General features: G+C 52.7%; 1 protein-coding gene across 7 annotated transcripts in view; it reads right to left on the bottom strand.

Annotated features, from left to right (window-relative positions):
• The window catches only part of KDM6B (lysine demethylase 6B), a 93,964-nt gene that overhangs the window by 39,275 nt on the left and 37,151 nt on the right, over window positions 1-17,538 (bottom strand). For 5 of the 7 annotated variants that reach the window (XM_080979592.1, XM_080979597.1, XM_080979591.1 and 2 more), the window contains exons 3-7: window positions 6,429-6,560; window positions 5,305-5,444; window positions 4,074-4,203; window positions 2,072-2,170; window positions 496-730 (exon numbers count right to left, since the gene is read on the bottom strand). In XM_080979592.1, coding sequence (XP_080835718.1) covers window positions 496-730; window positions 2,072-2,170; window positions 4,074-4,198 — 459 coding nt within the window. In that variant the 5' untranslated portion in view covers window positions 4,199-4,203; window positions 5,305-5,444; window positions 6,429-6,560. Of the gene's footprint in view, window positions 1-495; window positions 731-2,071; window positions 2,171-4,073; window positions 4,204-5,304; window positions 5,445-6,428; window positions 6,561-11,190; window positions 11,331-17,185; window positions 17,311-17,538 lie in introns of those variants that run through there. The other 2 variants (XM_080979596.1, XM_080979595.1) reach the window with 2 other exon arrangements.

Below are 17,538 nucleotides of genomic sequence, written 5' to 3' on the forward strand. Positions count from 1 at the left end.
AGGGCATGTGAGCTTTGTGGCACACATTTTGGTCGACAACTGGGAAACACTGGCCTGCAAGGGCTCCAGTTGGAGAACAGCCTTTACCAAAGGTGTCGTGGGCTTTGAAGACACTCAAACTCAGGACGCAAGGGAGAAACGTGCTAAGAGGAAGGCACGCTTGGCAAATCCACACCGTGATCAACTCCCGCCCAGAAACCAATGTCCCCAACTGTGGAAGGACGTGCGGATCCAGAACTGGCCTCCACAGTCACTTACGGACTCAGTGTTAAGACCGTGTTCATGGGAGACAATCTTACTCGGCTACAAGGGATCGCCAAAGAAGGAGAAGATATTTTGTCACTTCAACGGCTTGCAAACTGCCTTGCGTGCCACAACATAGAAAGGTGGTGTGCAAATTAAATACGAAATTAATTGGGCTGCCTCAGCCCTGTCATTCCTCCCCGCAAGAAGGCCGATGGGGGCTGAAATTGAATATTATATTTATTCCCCTACCTGCTGCAGTCGTCCGATCCGAGCGTGCATCTCTCCGTAGCTCCCGTAATCGTAGTCTCGCGGGTACCGGGTGGCATTCTGGTAGCAGCGCACAGCCTCCTCGCAATCCTGCTCCGACTCGTAGATCTCGCCCAGCTGCTCCCAGAGCTGAGGCTGCCCTGGATCCCGGAGCAGGGCTTGGACGCAGCCGTGGATGGCCTCCAGCTTCCCGTGCAGGGGCCGCGGGGCCAGGTTCCTGGGGAAGGGGAGAGGCGTCAGCGATGGGGAGAGGCAGTAAGGAATGCTGGGCATAGCTGTCAACTTACAGATTTGAAAATAAGGGACCAGCAGCCTCAAAAATAAGGGATCAGCAGCCTCAAAAATAAGGGATCAGCAGCCAAAATAAGGGATTTTAGTCAACCAGCTGCCAAACGAGGCCTCAAGCGGTGGTTCCCACAGCGCAGCAACCCGGCAAAGGGGATGCAGCAAGGAAAACCACCGCCCCCTCTCCGCTGGGAAGCGCTGAGCAAAGGCGAGTCCCCAGGCAACGCGGCCGATTTGATTGGCACAAGGCATGCAAGCTCCACCCCCCAGTCATTCTTAGACTCCTTATTGGGTGAGCAACACAGCCAAGCAACCCAGTTGGAGCCTCCCTCCTCCCTGGCCGGCAGGGAGGGAGGGAGAGGAGCTGCTTCCTTTGAAACCCGGGAAATTTAAGGGACATCATCAATAAGGGACAGCAGCGGGACACGGCGCTGGGATAAGGGACTTTCCCGCCAAATAAGGGACGGTTGACAGCTATGACGTTGTCAGCCCCAGCCAGCAGAGGGTTGGTGGTGGTAATAATAATAATAATAATAATAATAATAATAATAATTTATTTATACCCCGCCCATCTGGCTGGATTTCCCCAGCCACTCTGGGCAGCTCCCAACAGAATATTAAAAACATGATAAAACATCCAACAATAAAAACTTCCCTAAACAGTACAGTGGAACCTTGGTAGCCGAACTTAATCCGTTCCAGGAGTCCGTTCAACTCCCGAAACCGTTCAAGAACCAAGGTGAGGCTTCCGATTGGCTGCAGGAGCTTCCTGCAGCCAATCAGAAGCCACGTCGGACGTTCGGCTTCCGAAAAATGTCTGAAAACCAGAACACTTACTTCCGGGTTTTCGGAGTACAGGAGCCGAAACGTCTGAGTACCATGGTGCTTGAGAACCAAGGTAAGACTGTGCTCTGAAACATCTAGATACCAGCAGGCTGGGGACCCCAGTCCTGGGGGCCGGGGTTTAGAGAGGGGGATTCTGGGAAAACTGACTTCTTGGTGCTATGCAATGGGAGTGAAGTTCACAGCAGCAAAGCACCAGCAACCAAGACTCTCGAGGAATAGGGGGAAAGCTTGGGGAAATGGCTTTGGGGTAGCCTGAGGCCCTGTGTCCAGAAAGTACGGTGTTCAGGGTTTTGAACCCCCCCCCCCGTTCAACCTCTCCCCCCCCACCACAATGTACAGGGTTGGGGGTTGGGAAGTGGAAGGGTGTGCCACCACAATCCCTCCCGTAGCTGCTGATGTTGGCAAAATGCCCTCTGGGAGCACTTACCCTGGGGGGAAGTAGCCCTTGTTGTGTTGCCCCATGTTAGAGCCATGGTTGGGCGGCAGGTGCGGGGGCAGCTGAGGCTGGCCGACACTGGCAGAGCACCTGGGTGGAGGCAGGAGGGGAGAGAAATGTCAGAATGTTGGAAGGGACCCCAAGAGTCATCTAGTCCTACCCCCTGTAATGCAGGAATCTCAACTTATGTTGTGAACAGCCCTGAGATCTATGGGTATAGGGGGGTATACTACTACTGGTAGTAGTGATAAAGTATCCTTGACAGTTGGCCATCCAACCTCTGCTGAAAAACCTCCATGGTCTCATTTGTCTCTATACTAATGCACAGAGTATGGGAAACAAGCAAGACGAATTGGTCATTAGTCCTACTCCCGCAATGCCAGAATCACAGCTAAATCAAGTAAGGGGACAAGGGCTGGTGTAGTGGCTGAGCGGGAGAACAGCTGCTTTCCATGCAGGAGGGCCCGGGTTCAATTTCAACCCCCCCATGGCATACCCAGGGAGGACTGGGCATGTCCCCTTCCTGAAACCCTGAAGTGCCGCTGCTGCCAGCCAGTGTAGACATTACTGAGCTACATGAAGCAATGGCCTGGTTTTGTATAAAGCACCTTTCTAGGTGTGTAAAAGAGAGGTCAGCCACGACACAAGCCAGGCTTGTCAATGCTCAAGGACAGGCCTGGGAGCCGAAGTCTCCTTGAGTGTCATTATTTACTTATATGGTGAAATTTCCGAACCACCTGGTTGTAAAGCAGTTCACGAAGAGAACAGATCAATAAAACGACCCCTAAAAAAAGTTAAAGAGTGTTCAAAAAAAGGAAAAACTAAAAAGCAGATTCAAATTCGTGTCCGCCTCCTAAACACCTGGGACGTATTTTCAGCAGATGCCACAAAGAGCACAGGGATGGAATCTGCCTGGTGTCAACAGGCAGGGAGTTCCAGAGGGCAGGTGGGGCATCTAAACTATTTGAAAGATGGGGGGTGGGGGTGGGAAGTCAGATGAAGGGCCCCTTGCCTTCCTGCTTTGCAGAGGAAGCTGTGGAAGCCAAAACACAGGGGGCTGAAGTGAGGGGGGTGCAGGAGAGAGGGAGAGGCGAAACCTCTCTCAGAGCATTCAGCACTATGTCTAAACTCCAACTGACATCAAAGCAACATCAGTTTCTTGACTTCCCCGCCTGACAAAGGTGCGGTTTTTTCGCTCGGGGAGGCGAATGCAATTCATCGCCCACGATTCTTTGCACAGCTGTGGGTGTGTTTGCTTTGCAGGTGTGTACACATGGATTTTATATATATTTGTGTATGTACCGTGTGTGTGTGTGTGCGCGTATATATATATATATATATATATATATATATATATCACTGCGGGAGGCAGTGAAAGACAGGAGTGCCTGGCGTGCTCTGGCCTATGGGGTCACGAAGAGTCGGACACGACTAAACAACTAAACAACAACAACATATATATATATATATGGACGCGGGTGGCGCTGTGGGTTAAACCACAGAGCCTAGGGCTTGCCGATCAGAAGGTTGGCGGTTCGAATCCCTGTGACGGGGTGAGCTCCCGTTGCTCAGTCTCTGCTCCTGCCAACCTAGCAGTTCGAAAGCACGTCAAAGTGCAAGTAGATAAATAGGTACCGCTCTGGTGGGAAGGTAAACGGCGTTTCCGTGCGCTGCTCTGGTTTGCCAGAAGTGGCTTAGTCCTGCTGGCCACATGACCCGGAAGCTGTACGCCGGCTTTCTCAGCCAATAAAGCGAGATGAGCGCCGCAACCCCAGAGTCGGTCACAACTGGACCTAATGGTCAGGGGTCCCTTTGCCATACACACACACACACACACACACACACACATACACGTACGCACAAGTCAGGTGTGGAACAGCCTTCGCCAAGCCTGGTGCTTCCTGGACTACAACTCCCATCTGCCCCGGCCAGCGCCACCCCTTTGGACTACGATTCCCAGCAGCTCCCACCTCCCCAGGCATAAGCCACTCACCTGCCGCCCTGGAGCCATGGTCGGGAATGGCAGGAGCTCCAGGCGTTGCCGCTGCAGCCCAGGTTGCCGAGAGAAAAGGGGTCCCGTCCAGCACGGCCCCCCAACTGCTCCACTGTGCGATGCATCCAGCCTGTGATGGGGGGAGAAGTGGGGTTCAGGCACCAAGCAGGGAGCTCCTTCCCACCTTCATGGAGGCCAATTCCCCCTCCTCCTCCCCTCTGGCAAACCCATCACCCATCTCCTCCTAAGGCCCACCCCTTCCAGCTGCTGGCTCCTCCCACAATCTCAGCCCCACCCCACCCCAAAAAACCACAATATGGAGCTTATTCCAGCTTCCTGGACCCTCAAGTCCAGCATCCTGTTTTCCCTGTCCAAGGCCCGCTCCCGTCCATCCTGCCAGCTGCTCCTCAAAGGGACATGGGATGCTAGCTTGTGTCAGATCAGACCACTGGCATCTATCTAGCTCTGGCTATCTAGCACTGGCTGGCAGCAGCAGCTATCCAGGGTTTCTGGCAAGACAGTTTCTCCCAGCCCTCCTTCCCCGTCTAGCAACTTCCCTTTCAAATGACCGCCCCACCCCAACCACTAGGCAGCCTTCTATGTGTGCCCCCTCTGCACCTCACAGCACTTCATTTAGAACTTTCTTTTCATATTCATACGCCCAGATAATTAGCTGTTGTTGCTGCTGCCGCTGCTGCAAGATTTCACTTTTGCGACAATTGCCAAAATGTGCGTTTCGGAATTTATAAATTTGGTTAAGCCATTTGGGGGCTTAAATTTAAAAAAAAAAAAAAAATGGAAAGAAGGGGTGCAGATTCTTTGAAATAAACATAGAAATATGTACTGTATTTTTTGCTCTATAAGACTCACTTTTTCCCCTCCTAAAAAGTAAGGGGAAATGTGTGTGCGTCTTATGGAGCGAATGCAGGCTGCGCAGCTATCCCAGAAGCCAGAACAGGAAGAGGGATTGCTGCTTTCACTGCGCAGCGATCCCTCTTGCTGTTCTGGCTTCTGAGATTCAGAATAATTTTTTTCTTGTTTTCCTCCTCCAAAAACTAGGTGTGTCTTGTGCTCTGGTGCGTCTTATAGAGCGAAAAATGCGGTAAATAGATATCTTGCAGCCCCAGTCCCAACTAAGTTCACGGCCCCCCACTTTGCTATTCCACCCCAACAACAACAAATGAGCACATTATTCATTTCCTCAAGTAATTATTATTATTATTATTTTTACCTCTCCTGCTGTGGTGGATGCGCCTTGGTACCCCACCCTCCACCCCCCCGGATCTGAGCGACGGGTGCCCCCACCCAGTCGCAGCTTGCTGCAGTTTCCTCTGGTTTATTCCCCTTCTCCAGTCACAGCCACATAAAATGCTGAGGGGGAGAGAAAAAAGAGAGCACACGAATTACTTGCAATTCACAAATATGTTTGCTTCAATTGCCCACCTTGGGTCTAGATTCCCAGGGAGGACAAGCAAAATGCAGAGGCCTCCCGATATTCCTGGACTACAACTCCCATCATCCCAGATCACTGGCTGTGGTGGCTGAGGGGAGTTGTAGTCCAACAACATCTGAAAGGCACCCAGTTTCCTCACCGGTCTGCCTTGGCCAACCTGGCGCCCTCTCGCTTTGACTACACCTACCATCAGCCTGATGATAATGGGAGTTGTAGTCAAACGCACCAGGTGGGCACCAGGCTTGGGAAAAAGATGATCTGGATTAAGCCCAGCCAGGGATAGCATAAACAATAATGTTAGAAGCCTTGACACTTGTTGCTCAAATGTCCAATTAAATGTCCACCCCAAATCTTGGCATTAAGTCATTCGGGTGCATGATCTCCGTTTTAGATTAAATAAATATGAACATGGCCTGAATTGGAAATCACGAATTCAAATTATACAAAGGTCTATAAGCTATTTATAGCAAACACAATGTAGTTCTGTTTCTTTTACTGCTGAAAGCAACAAAAGGTGTATGCAAAACAACATTCAAACGAATGTGAACTCCTAAAATTTTATATAAGTAAACACAAACACATGTTGCAGTGGTTTTATATCAGTTTCCTCGGTTCTGCCTTATTAGTGGGCTGGACGCAATTAATTTAGTAGCAGAAACTCATTCCCTTCTCCACCCATCTCTGTGGATATAGAGTTAAGCAGCAGGAAAGAAAGAGTTAACAGAGCCATGTGTTCCTCTCATCCAATCAACACAGGGCCTCCTTTGCCCTCCCTCCAATGGAATTCCTTCATGTGGGGAAGGGAGGCGGGGCTTCTGCTCCTGCCAGCCCCAAGGTTAACCCTTGCCCTACCACACCCGCCCCTTCCGCCTCTCCCGATGGAAATCGCACCCTGCACACACCTACTGTGCTGGAGAAGCTCTGAGTGGCTCTCTCTGTCTCTTTCTCTCTCTTTCTCTCCTAGAAGACGGCCAATCACACGACGTCCTCCGCGTGGCTGCCAATCATCTTTCACCTCCGTCTCCTAATGAGGTCTGGAAATCGTAGAGATAGAAAAAGAGAGAATGGCTTGGGTTAGTCTTTCGAGGAGGCTGCTTCAGAACTCTGCACACGGCGTCTGTGTTCTGCAAAGGAGAAGCGCTTTTGCTGGGCAGGGGCAGCTTGTGGGGGGTGGCTGGGGTCAGGAAGACCTTTGCCCCCCACCTGAGACGTGCTGCATGTGGGATCTCCTCTACTGGAAACTGCCCCAGACCCTTGACCTGCATTGCCTTTTTACCATTATCTAATTCTGCCAGGTGTTTTGTCTCTTGTTGCTGTAATTACTTATAATTCCTAATTATAATACCTAATAGCGTGGTGTTGCTTTTTAGCAAAAGCAGCTAGAAGAAGTAAACCAGCAGGACCTTAAGAGACGACATTATTATTATTATTATTATTATTATTGGTGGTGGCATAAAATTGCACCTGATAACCCTTGTTGTCAACTACCTCATTATCACTGTGCTCCTCTGCATTTTATTCCCCCTGACTTCACTATTAATTATTTGCTGCGTTCATATCCTTTCTCCTCTTCCAAGGAGCCCAGCGTGGCAGATGCGGTTCACCTTCCCCTCGTTTAATCCCAACACCAACCCTATAAGGTAGGACGCAGGTGGCGCTGTGGTCTAAACCACGGAGCCTCTTGGGCTTGCTGATCAGAAGGTCGGCGGTTCGAATCCCCCGACGGCGTGAGCTCCCATTGCTCCGTCCCAGCTCCTGCCAACCTAGCAGTTCGAAAGCACACCAGTGCAAGTAGATAACTAGGTACCGCTGCGGCGGGAAGGTAAACGGAGTTTTCGTGCGCTCTGGTTTCCGTCACAGTGTTTCATTGCGCCAGAAGCGGTTTAGTCATGCTGGCCACATGACCCGGAAAAACTGTCTGCAGAAAAACACCAGCTCCCTCAGCCTGTAAAGCGAGATGAGCGCCGCAACCCCAGAGTCGTCTGTGACTGGACTTAACTGTCAGGGGTCCTTTGGGTTTTTTTGGCTGAGAGCTAGTGACTGGTCCAAGGTCATCCCCCAGTGGACTTCATGTGCCTGAGTGTGGGTTTTGAACCCTGCTCTCCCAGTTCCTAGTCTGACACTCGTAATTGCTACAACCAACACCGGCTACTGAGCATCTCCCCTCAAAAAGCACACTCAACACCCTCAGGGCAACACTTCCTGCATAGGATGAAGCTGTCTGTAAGTCCGCAGAAACCTGCACCATAGCAAATGCGTTAGCCTTTAAGGCACCACAAAACATATGCGCTGATCCTGACTTGTTAGTTGTGTTATTAAATCGCACAACTGCTACATATAATAACTAATAATTACTGTTTCCCTTGTCGTTTCAAACTGCAGGAATGAGAGGGGTTGTCTTCTTTTTGCAATGCAGACATGATCTGCATTCAGAGGTTATGCGCTCTGGTTTTCAACACGGCTATCGCAATGATTTCGGGCGATTTGCACACACTGGGGCAGAGCAGGTTCATATCTTTACCAATTCTAAGCAGAGGCCGGCAGCAAAGGTTTCTCGGTTGAAAACCCCAGAGAGCCACTGCCAGTCAGATCAGCTTTCCAAAATATGGTGCCCACCTTGGCTTGGACTACAACTCCCATCAGCCCCAACAATAACAAAGATTTGTTTTTTTGTACCCCACCCATCTGACCGGGCTGCCCCAGCCACTCTGAGCCACTTCCAACAGATATTGCCTCTTGTTTGTCTGGGCAGAGAGGGGTGCGTGTGTTTGCAGAAACCTCCGATCTTTGCGCGTATCCACAACGTAGTGCACTTTGCAAAGGTAAAAGCCAAACCCATTGCCCCAACCAGTCCTGCCCATGGCTCCGCCTACCTGTGGCATTCCCCGCCCCCAGCCCCCCCATGAGGAAATGTGGCAAGCAAGCTGGAAAAGACTGCAATTCATGGTCCTCCACAACACACACACACACATGTGGATGTGTGCACTGAGCAGCCCACAAAACGGAGATCATCGCACTGGCCTACATTGCAAGGTTGTCGTATGCTTCAGTATCTCTCTCTTAACCTTTTAAAATGTGTGTACGTGTGTGAAAATTATATTTTGCCATTTCATTTCTCCCTTCCCAGTGCAGCTAAGAAGCACTGGCAGGGTGAGCGGTTAAAATTAAAAAAAACTGAAATTCACACCACCCGCCATGCCCCAAGTTTTTAAAAAACCCCTCAAATTTTGCTTCTGCTTGGTAGATGAGAGAGTAAGGCCGGTGTGTGTGTGTGTGTGTGTGTGTGTGTGTCCAATTTCTGCTCCAACAAAATTTCTGCTCCAACCTGTGAGCAGGTATCTTTGTCAGGCCTCAAACTTTTAACAACACACACATACCAGGAAATCTGGGTTGCAGACAAAAGATCTGTCAGTGATATCTTCTGGCTCAGTGTGCGCAGAGACTCTGTGATCATTTTCTTAGCGGGTTGTGCCCACGTCACTGTCCTGAAAAGCCCTATTGCTGGGTGCGAGTCCTGGTGACTGAATGTCAAGGGAAAAGCACTCTGCGCATGCCCATTCCTGCATTGCGGGGGGCAGGGGTTGGGCTGGATGACCCTCAGGGGCCCTTCCATCTCTACGATTCTATAATTCGACTACTGCTTCCCTGTGCTGGTGGGCGAGGGTGGCAGCTGGAACAAGGTCCCGGGATCATCCAGCCTTATGCATAAGGCTTGTGAGGCATTGCCGGGATTTATTCCTTCTCTCCCCCCTACACCTCCCGCCTCCCATCCCAAAATAACCTGCCTTAACCACTGCAAGTGGGGGGGGGGTTTGCAGGCCTGGGGTTTGGCGGAAACAAACCGGAGGCAACTTTTTCCCCACGCTGCCCCACGACGACGGCAAGGAAAAGGAAAGAAGAAGGGGCTCGCTAGTCACCGCTGGTGACTCACGGCTCACACAGTCTTTTCGCCTCAAACCGCCCCCCTCCAAGCATGTCTGGGTCTACGTCCTACCATAAGCCGGGGCCAAACACACCAGCCGCCGCCCCCCCCTCCGCCAGCAGCACCGGTGTGGTCAGCCTACCGTGGGCGTGAGCCAGACAGTGTCTCGTGAGTCCACCCACGGCTACTGGAGGGGTGGTGGGAGAGGCAGCTGGGGGGGGTCTGACTGCCCCAAACATGGCTGCACTTAGGAAACCCCCAAACACACACACACACAAGCTGGGGGGGGGGGTATTAGCAGGGCCCTCCTCCCAACCTTTAACTCAGAATAGGGAGAGCCGGGGCGTGAATTTACGTCCAGACCAAATAGCAACCCTGAAGCCAAAGACCACGGCTATTTCTGGAAGAGCAGAGAGCTAAGTTTGGCTCAGGGCGGGACGGGGCAGCGGCGGCTGCGTTGGAGCAAGTAAAGCCGGGGGGGGGGGAATGTCGTAAGACCTCCTGTGCATACTCCTGCCTTGTGAAATGTGGCGAGGGGGGGCAGAGAGGAGGCGTCCCTGGGGGAAGTGGTCTCTCCGCCATAGAGGGCGTGAGAGAAAGTCGAGCCTCCGTTCCGAATGCGCCAACCGCACGCCAGCGACAGAGCATGGGACACGCCAAGGGTGCCCGACGCTTGAGCTGAACACACAGGCAAATCACGGCAACGAGGCTGCTGGGGACATAGCACAAAACCTCCAGAGGCATGCACGACAAATTGGACGTGGAGAGGACGCACACTAATAATATGCCCGAAAAACAGGCTGTTCCGACACAGGTAAGCTCAGGGAAAGTTACAACGCCTGCGGAGTGTGTTTGCATCACCCAAAATGCACTCCATGCTGAAATTATTCCCTAGGTGTACTGCCGTCTACAGCCAACGGCCGATTTACGCACGTCCAATTAACGCACAACCGCGCATGCGCATAGCACCGCGACCTGGAAGTGGCTGGGAAAAGGCTCTCCGCCGTCATGGGGTCAGGAACGTTACCCCAGCACAGAATGGTTGTTGCCTATATAACTAGGGCTGGGCCATATCTGGTTTTCAACATTGCAATGTATCACCGGCTAAACATTATGATATACCGATACATCGCGATGTCTGAAATAAGGATGGAGCAATGTCGACAGCCACTGGCTAGCTTCATGTTTCTTCCCACATTGTGATTTTTGCACAGCACACACACACACACACACATCGTGATTCGCAATGTATCGCCAGGTCAAAATTATGAAAATTATGATATGGACTTGTAACCGTTTTTGGGTGATATTACAGCTCTACTGTATACAAATATGATTATATGCTACATAGAGAAATTCAGAAGCATTTCTGCTTCCAGATGTGGCGGCTGAGCACAGACACCACACCGACGGAAAGTTGCGATCCCAGCCGAAAAGGCACAGGGGTCTAAAGCCCTTCGCTTGCCCTGTTCAGACAAGCCACACACTAACTTTGCAGATCCATTCCGAATTGGGGAATCTGTGCTACCTGCCTCGAGAGTTCACCGATAGAATACTTCCACACTCCTTGCACGCTCACACTCGTGCGAGATCCATATCACCAGCAAAGACATACGCGCTGCATTTTCTCACCCTCGTGAGCTCAGCTCCGGCACAGGACACCAGCACCCCGGCCCCCAACATACGCCTTTCTGCTCCCCCCTCAGGTTGAACCGCAAGTCTGTAAGGCCAGGCATACACACCTTCCAATACTGAGATCCAGGTTCTGGGCCGCTTTGCCCCCCAGGGCACCCTTGTCTTCACCATCTCGACTGGCTGACCACCCCCAAGGTGAAAAAGTAGCTGCAACAGCAAAGGAATCCCAGAGGACTCTGTTTGTTGACAATTCCAAATTCCAGTTCTGTTAGCTCGTGTTAGGATGACTCCTGCGCTGCTTCTAGTTTATTTGTGTTTTCGGTTGCGTAGATTATTTTGGGGCATTGTGTGTGTGTGTGTGTGTGTGTGTGTGTGTGTGTATGTGGTGTCATAATGCTGTTAAGACATGTTTTTTCTTTCTTTCAGACAGCAGAGAATGTGGAACATGCATTCCTAAATAAAACGAACAAGGAAGGATTCAACAGGCACGCAAATCTGTACACACACACACACACACACACACACCCCAGGGCCAAATGACATGTGTTTGTGCGTGTTCAGAAACCCGTGACCCCCCCACACGTGTGGCTACACACGCCCGTTTCCAAACATGTGCAGCCCATGTTGCTGGCACACACGCAATCTCCATGTGTGCCCAAACACCCGGGAGCTTTCCACATGATCTCGCCATGCCCCCGGGCTGTACGAAAACTTTGTGCGCCTGTGTGCTTGCATTCTGGTGTGAACCAGCCGGTGACGCCAACCACACACTCGGTCTCTTGCTCACACCACTGTGACACACTGCCCCACATCTCCTCACGCCCAGCGACATCCATGCGCCCTGCTGATTTGCACACAAACGAGCAAGCTCCTCTCTGTCCCACTACTGCCAACCCTCACAAACTCCACGCTGCTGCTTCTGTGGGGATTTCGAGGCTGAGCTGTGACGCAACTGTGAGCGAGCCAAGAGGAAGCGATGGGGGCAAGTCCTGGCAGTGCAGCTGGCGTAGGAGGGTGAGGCTGGCCCGTCTGGGGACTCACCCAGCCTCCAGCTACTACACCCTTCCTCGGACAGCAGAAGCGTCCAGTTCCCACCCAGTCTGGCCAGGGTGCCAACGCGCGCACCCCTCGCCGCTCCAGGGCCTGTGCATGTGTGGGTGTTAACGACAGCTACTAGGCTGAAGATTTCTCCCAGCGAGGAGGCCAAGGCAGCTGCAACTTCAGAGAAGCATTATATCGCCCCTCCCGCCCCCCGCAAAACCATTCCTCGCTCTAAAAGCCCGCGTTGCATTATGGGGGAAATCGACAGGGATGTCACTGGGGACCGTCCACCCAGGGAGGAAGTGAGGCAGCTCGTGTGAGTGGAGGAAGTAGGGGGAGGGACAGGAAATGCACCCCAACACACACACACACACACACACACACACACACGGGTCTAGCGAACCATTTCCTGTGCAAGCAGCTGTCGATGCACAGCCCAAAGAAGAAGGCGTGGCCAAAGCCAGCAGACACAAAAGACACCTATTTGATGCTAGAAATCTAAAATAACAAAAGCAGGGCACACAAAGACACACACCCACATGTGTGGTTGCGCTCTTTTGCTCCTACACACGCACACCTAGAGCCATCAGTTCTGTCACATCGCAGCGTTGCGCCGTCGCCCGACATACTCCCACAACCTCTCTCGCGCTCAGCACCCACCCATCCCGCCACACGCACAGAGTTCTGGGTGAGGAGGTGAGGTGACCCTCCTTCCCTGGGCATGCGCGTCAGCGGCCCCCGCACAGCGCACCGAACATGATGCGCAGGGGATCTCCAACACTCCCACGCCTCCAGGAAGGCGCGGGGACAAGGGTCCCGGGGGCGGCTGCCCGGAACCCAGTGGGGCGGAAAGGGCACCGCCAGATTGGCCCCAAAGGGCATGGCACAAAATGGAAAAAGTGCCCCCTCTGCCCACTGCCATGGGGCAGAAGATCAAGCGGATCAATGCCCGCCCAGCAGATTTAGAAATTTTCCCCAGTATCAATGGTGGGGTGAAACATCCCCCCCCCCCCCCCGGAGCTGTGTTGTTTTGGGGAAAGGTTTTTTCAGTTTCCCCTCCGCATTCGTTTTCTCCGAAACAGAGATTGCTCGCTGCTTACGGGACAAATTTACAAGAAAAGGGAAGCAGAGACGATGGCAAGTCGCCCCAACCGCAGAGGAAGCAGCGAGTCACGGGAGACTGTGCGCATCACGGGTAAGTGTGCCTGAGCATGGAGGGCACCGACACAAGGCGTGAATGAGGAGAAGGGAGTGACCGGCCGAAAGTGAGAGTGAATGGGGGCCCAAGAGGGTGAAGGACACAAAGGCGGGCGTGGGAGGTGGCGCAACGGTCAGAAAGGAATGATAACCAAGAGGGAGCCAGTCTAGTGTCTCTTGGTCAGGAATTCCACAACCCGGGAGCCACCACTGAAAAGGCGCTCTCTCTCTCTGATGTAGGCGAGAGAGAAGGTGCTCACCTAGGGAGTTGAGCTAACATCACTCCAGGTGGAGCCAGGCCGCAAAAGAAACCTTGCAGTCCTAATTCATTCCTGCTTAAGGAACCAGGCCCCCACCTCGCAAGGAGATGCAGGCAAATGGCAGGGCGTTACAGCAGGGTCTGCGTTGGCTCGGGAGGGCAAATCGGGCTCTGGGCTGGTGCCAACCGTGGGTGTCTGTCTGGGTCAATAAAGATGCCCAGAGATACAGAATGTGTCACCTGCACCCACCCCAAAGATGTACCCAAACAGACACACAGGTGGGGATGTATGCACAGACGCAGCGCGCACTTGTAAGGTGTGCAAATGCACGCAAAACACCGCAAATACGTAGACACAGGCCTCATTTGGGCAGGGAGCAAGTCACAAATGTAAGGAACGAACACGGATTCAGGGCAACGGGGACCCAAAGGCACTTGTATGTCTGCATCGAGACCACTTCTCCCTTGGCTTCCACCCAGTTTCCGTTAGAACATAAGCCATCGGTGGTTCTCTCCTCCTCTGTGAATCTGTACAATCCTATTAAATCGGTGGCCTGTGGCAGGGAGTTCCGCACGTTAACTGTGCACTCCATGAAGACTGGCTTCCTTTCATCTGTCCTGGTAGCGACCGGCATCCTAACAAGGAGACCCCCATCCCAACCCCAGTCCAGGGGGAGGTGCACAGGATCTTTCCTCCGGGTTCTGGCAGACGCCAGAGCCATAGTCCTCCCCCCAGGGAGCGTGGAGAGGGAGCACTCAAAGAGCAAAGCGTGGGAAGACCCAGTAGGTCAGGAGAACCTGGAGCAACCGGCGGCTTTCTGGGATGTGGGTTTAGGAACCTGTTTGCAAGGGATCAGCGGCTCTTGTGTGTGTGTGTGTGTGTGTGTGTGTGTGTGATTCATTAGGCACAATGAACAGGTCTCCCACACATTCGCACACAGGAGGGTGAGAACAGCTGTGTCAGCGCTGAGTCAACACCAGAAAGGCTGCCATTTCTCTCTCCCCAAACCCCCATGGCCTGGAAACCACTGAGAGAATTGGGAGGAGAGGAGGGCGAGAGTTAATTCGGTTCATATCCTTAATGCGCGCACACCAAGAGGGAGGCACAAAACACACCCCTCGCAGTGACACACACACACACACAGAGAGAAGCCCACACGCCTTCCCCTCAAAACGCAAGGCATCCACACACATCAATCTATAAATGCAAGTCAGGATAAAACATACACGCTCACACACAGAGAGAGATACACGAAGCGGCCCAGTTCTGCCCACACACAGCAATCCGGAAAACACACCCCCCCCCCACAGGGCAGTGCGACAGACAAACCCACGCGCAACAGTGCGCGGTGAAGCAACACCCCCGCGTGCGCCACTTTCGCAGCACGGTGGGCTGACGGCGTGACGGCAGGAGCCCACGACTTCCTTGAACCCAGCGCCAGCAAGCCAAACAATGAGCGCTCGTCGCAGCAGCCAACGCACCGAGGGCGCATGGTCAGAGGACCACACAGCCAGGGGCAGGCTGACGTAAGCAGGTCCCCTCACAACTGCCACCCTCAAGATGCCGCCACAGCAGCGCACTAGCCAACTCACTAGGGGAAATATACACATCGCAAGCAGCGCCCAGGGGTGCGCAGGGCCAATGCGCGAGGGACCCACGCGGTGCGTCTGAGCTGTCCAATGGAGTGGGCGTGTGGTGATCTGCCATGACTCCTCCGACTCCTCCTCCTTCGCCCACGAGGGCCAATCGCACAAATAGATCATTCACAAGAAGCGCAGGCGTATTTTTCTGTTTTGCATGACTTTTCTGCTTAGGTCTGAGGGGTGGGAGGGGAGGGCAGATCACCACACACCACTAAGCCTTCCCCAGCAGGGCGTTCAGCTAACTTGCGCCCGAGGAAAACCCCTCGGCATTTCAGGGGTTAACAGATCACAACAGGGCTGGGAATCCCCCCCCCCTTTTTTTCCCTTGGGTTACGCAGCTGGGGAATCCCAGACAGATTTCTCAAGATTCTGACCTGGGTTCCCAATAACCCACATTTCCAGATTTGCATCTACCTGCCTCAAAAGAGAGAGAGCAGGAAACACCCAGAAATCAAAAGGGGCCTTCCACATTTTTTGGGGGGGGGGTTATTGTGGGGGGGAAATGTGTGCGCGCGCGCATCAAATGCCCCTAAGGAACACACAGATACACACCAACACAAAGGGCACACACAGATGAAAAAATTCAGGTGTGTAACACCTTCTAAAGAGACACATCGGCTCCCCCAACTTTAGGTTTTCTGGACTGTAGTTCTCATCAGCCCCACAGGCATTTTTCAGGCACCACTGAATAACTGCACCACATCTGTAAGGACTTGGCCATCTAGTGTGACTCTTTGGAACTCCCTGCTGAAGGATTATCAGGCAGGCGGTTTCACTGTACTCTTTTCGGAGCCTGCTGAAAACCTTCTTGTTTAATAATAGCAGTAGTGATAATGATAACGTATTACTTATTGTATAAGCGGGTTATAAAATGAGTGCCACATCCACTCTGGCCAAGCCCACCTAGATGTTCAGAAAGTTTGTGGGGGTTTGAATTTGCCCTAGTCTATTCTATTGCACTGTTAACTTTCTGTACATTTTAAATTACGGCTGTAAACTTCTTAGAGATAATTTCGCCACGTCATCTTCGCCGTAAACCGCTTTGAGGGTTTTCTTCCACGAACAAGCAATATATAAGTTTTATGAAATAAATAAATAGTAAAACAACAACCACCACCCCTTCAGGGCTGAGGGCAGCAGTTCTGGGAAAGCTGTTTTAGACACAGAAACGTCCAGACGTACGGACGTATCTGAATTTGCACGCACATATACAAACATTGCCCCATATCCGTATTGTTTCACGAAATGCGCAGAGCGAAGGACCCAGGCAGACAGGCGCTAAGAAGGGGGGGGCGCACGGGTTTTTTACAAAAGTGGCCTTGAAGCTTGGCGGGGCAGGAGGGGGATTGCACTAAAACAAAACGTAAGAGTTTGAGCAGAAACAGGGTCCTTGCACAAGATTACAACACTGGGGCAGAAGTGAGTCAACTCGTCCCGAAAGTCTTGCAACCTTTGCCGAGCGAGAGACAAAAACTTTATAGAGTGACCCCTTTGCGTCCCCCCCCCCGCCCAGAAGAAGCACAGGCGCACGTCGCCGTTGGCACAGTGGGGGCAAGCGCCACCAGAGCCACACACCCTGTGGGAATCAACTCCCCCTGCCCCAAATACACACACACACAACATACAATTTCGCTTGAGAATGCTGCAACAGCAATGCCCACGGCAAATAAACACACACCTTGAGTTGGAAGGGACCCAAAGGGTCATGTAGGACCCAAACACACACACACACACACACACACACACACACACACCCTCGATGTGAAGGAATCCCAGCTCAGGGAGTTGTTTGAGATTGAGCCGGCGAGAGTTGAGCGCGCGACATGTGCCAGGAGAAAAACCGGCACGGAAACTCTCTCTCTGCCACTCGCAGAATCCTTCCCTTAAACACACACAAAGGAGGCAGACGCGCAGAGAGAGACCCACGCACACCCACGCCCACTCCTACGGCCTGGGCTTACCTTGTGGCCCGAGAGAGGCATGGCGCGCTTCAAAGCGTTGCTGTCCCCCAGGGGTACACAAAGGAGCACTGACTGCCTCACACACAGCGCACAGCCAAGGGAATCGTGCGTGTGTGTTAACTTCTGTGCTTCCTCCCCTTGCCTGCCGGCGTGTCCTGCCCTCCCCCCCTTACACACACACACACACACACACACACACGCCGTGTGGGGTTCGGGGTCCCTGCCAAGTCAGCAGAGCACATGCGGGGGGTGAATTCCGGCCACAAGTGACTCAGCCCCCCCCTCGTTCCCTCCACCCCCGGGAAACTTGTCCTGGTTTAAAGGGCTGGGGTGACATCATTGTCAACTCCCCC

The sequence above is a fragment of the Podarcis pityusensis genome, assembly GCF_964106645.2.
Source record: "Podarcis pityusensis genome assembly, chromosome: 13".
Lineage (NCBI taxonomy): Eukaryota > Metazoa > Chordata > Lepidosauria > Squamata > Lacertidae > Podarcis > Podarcis pityusensis.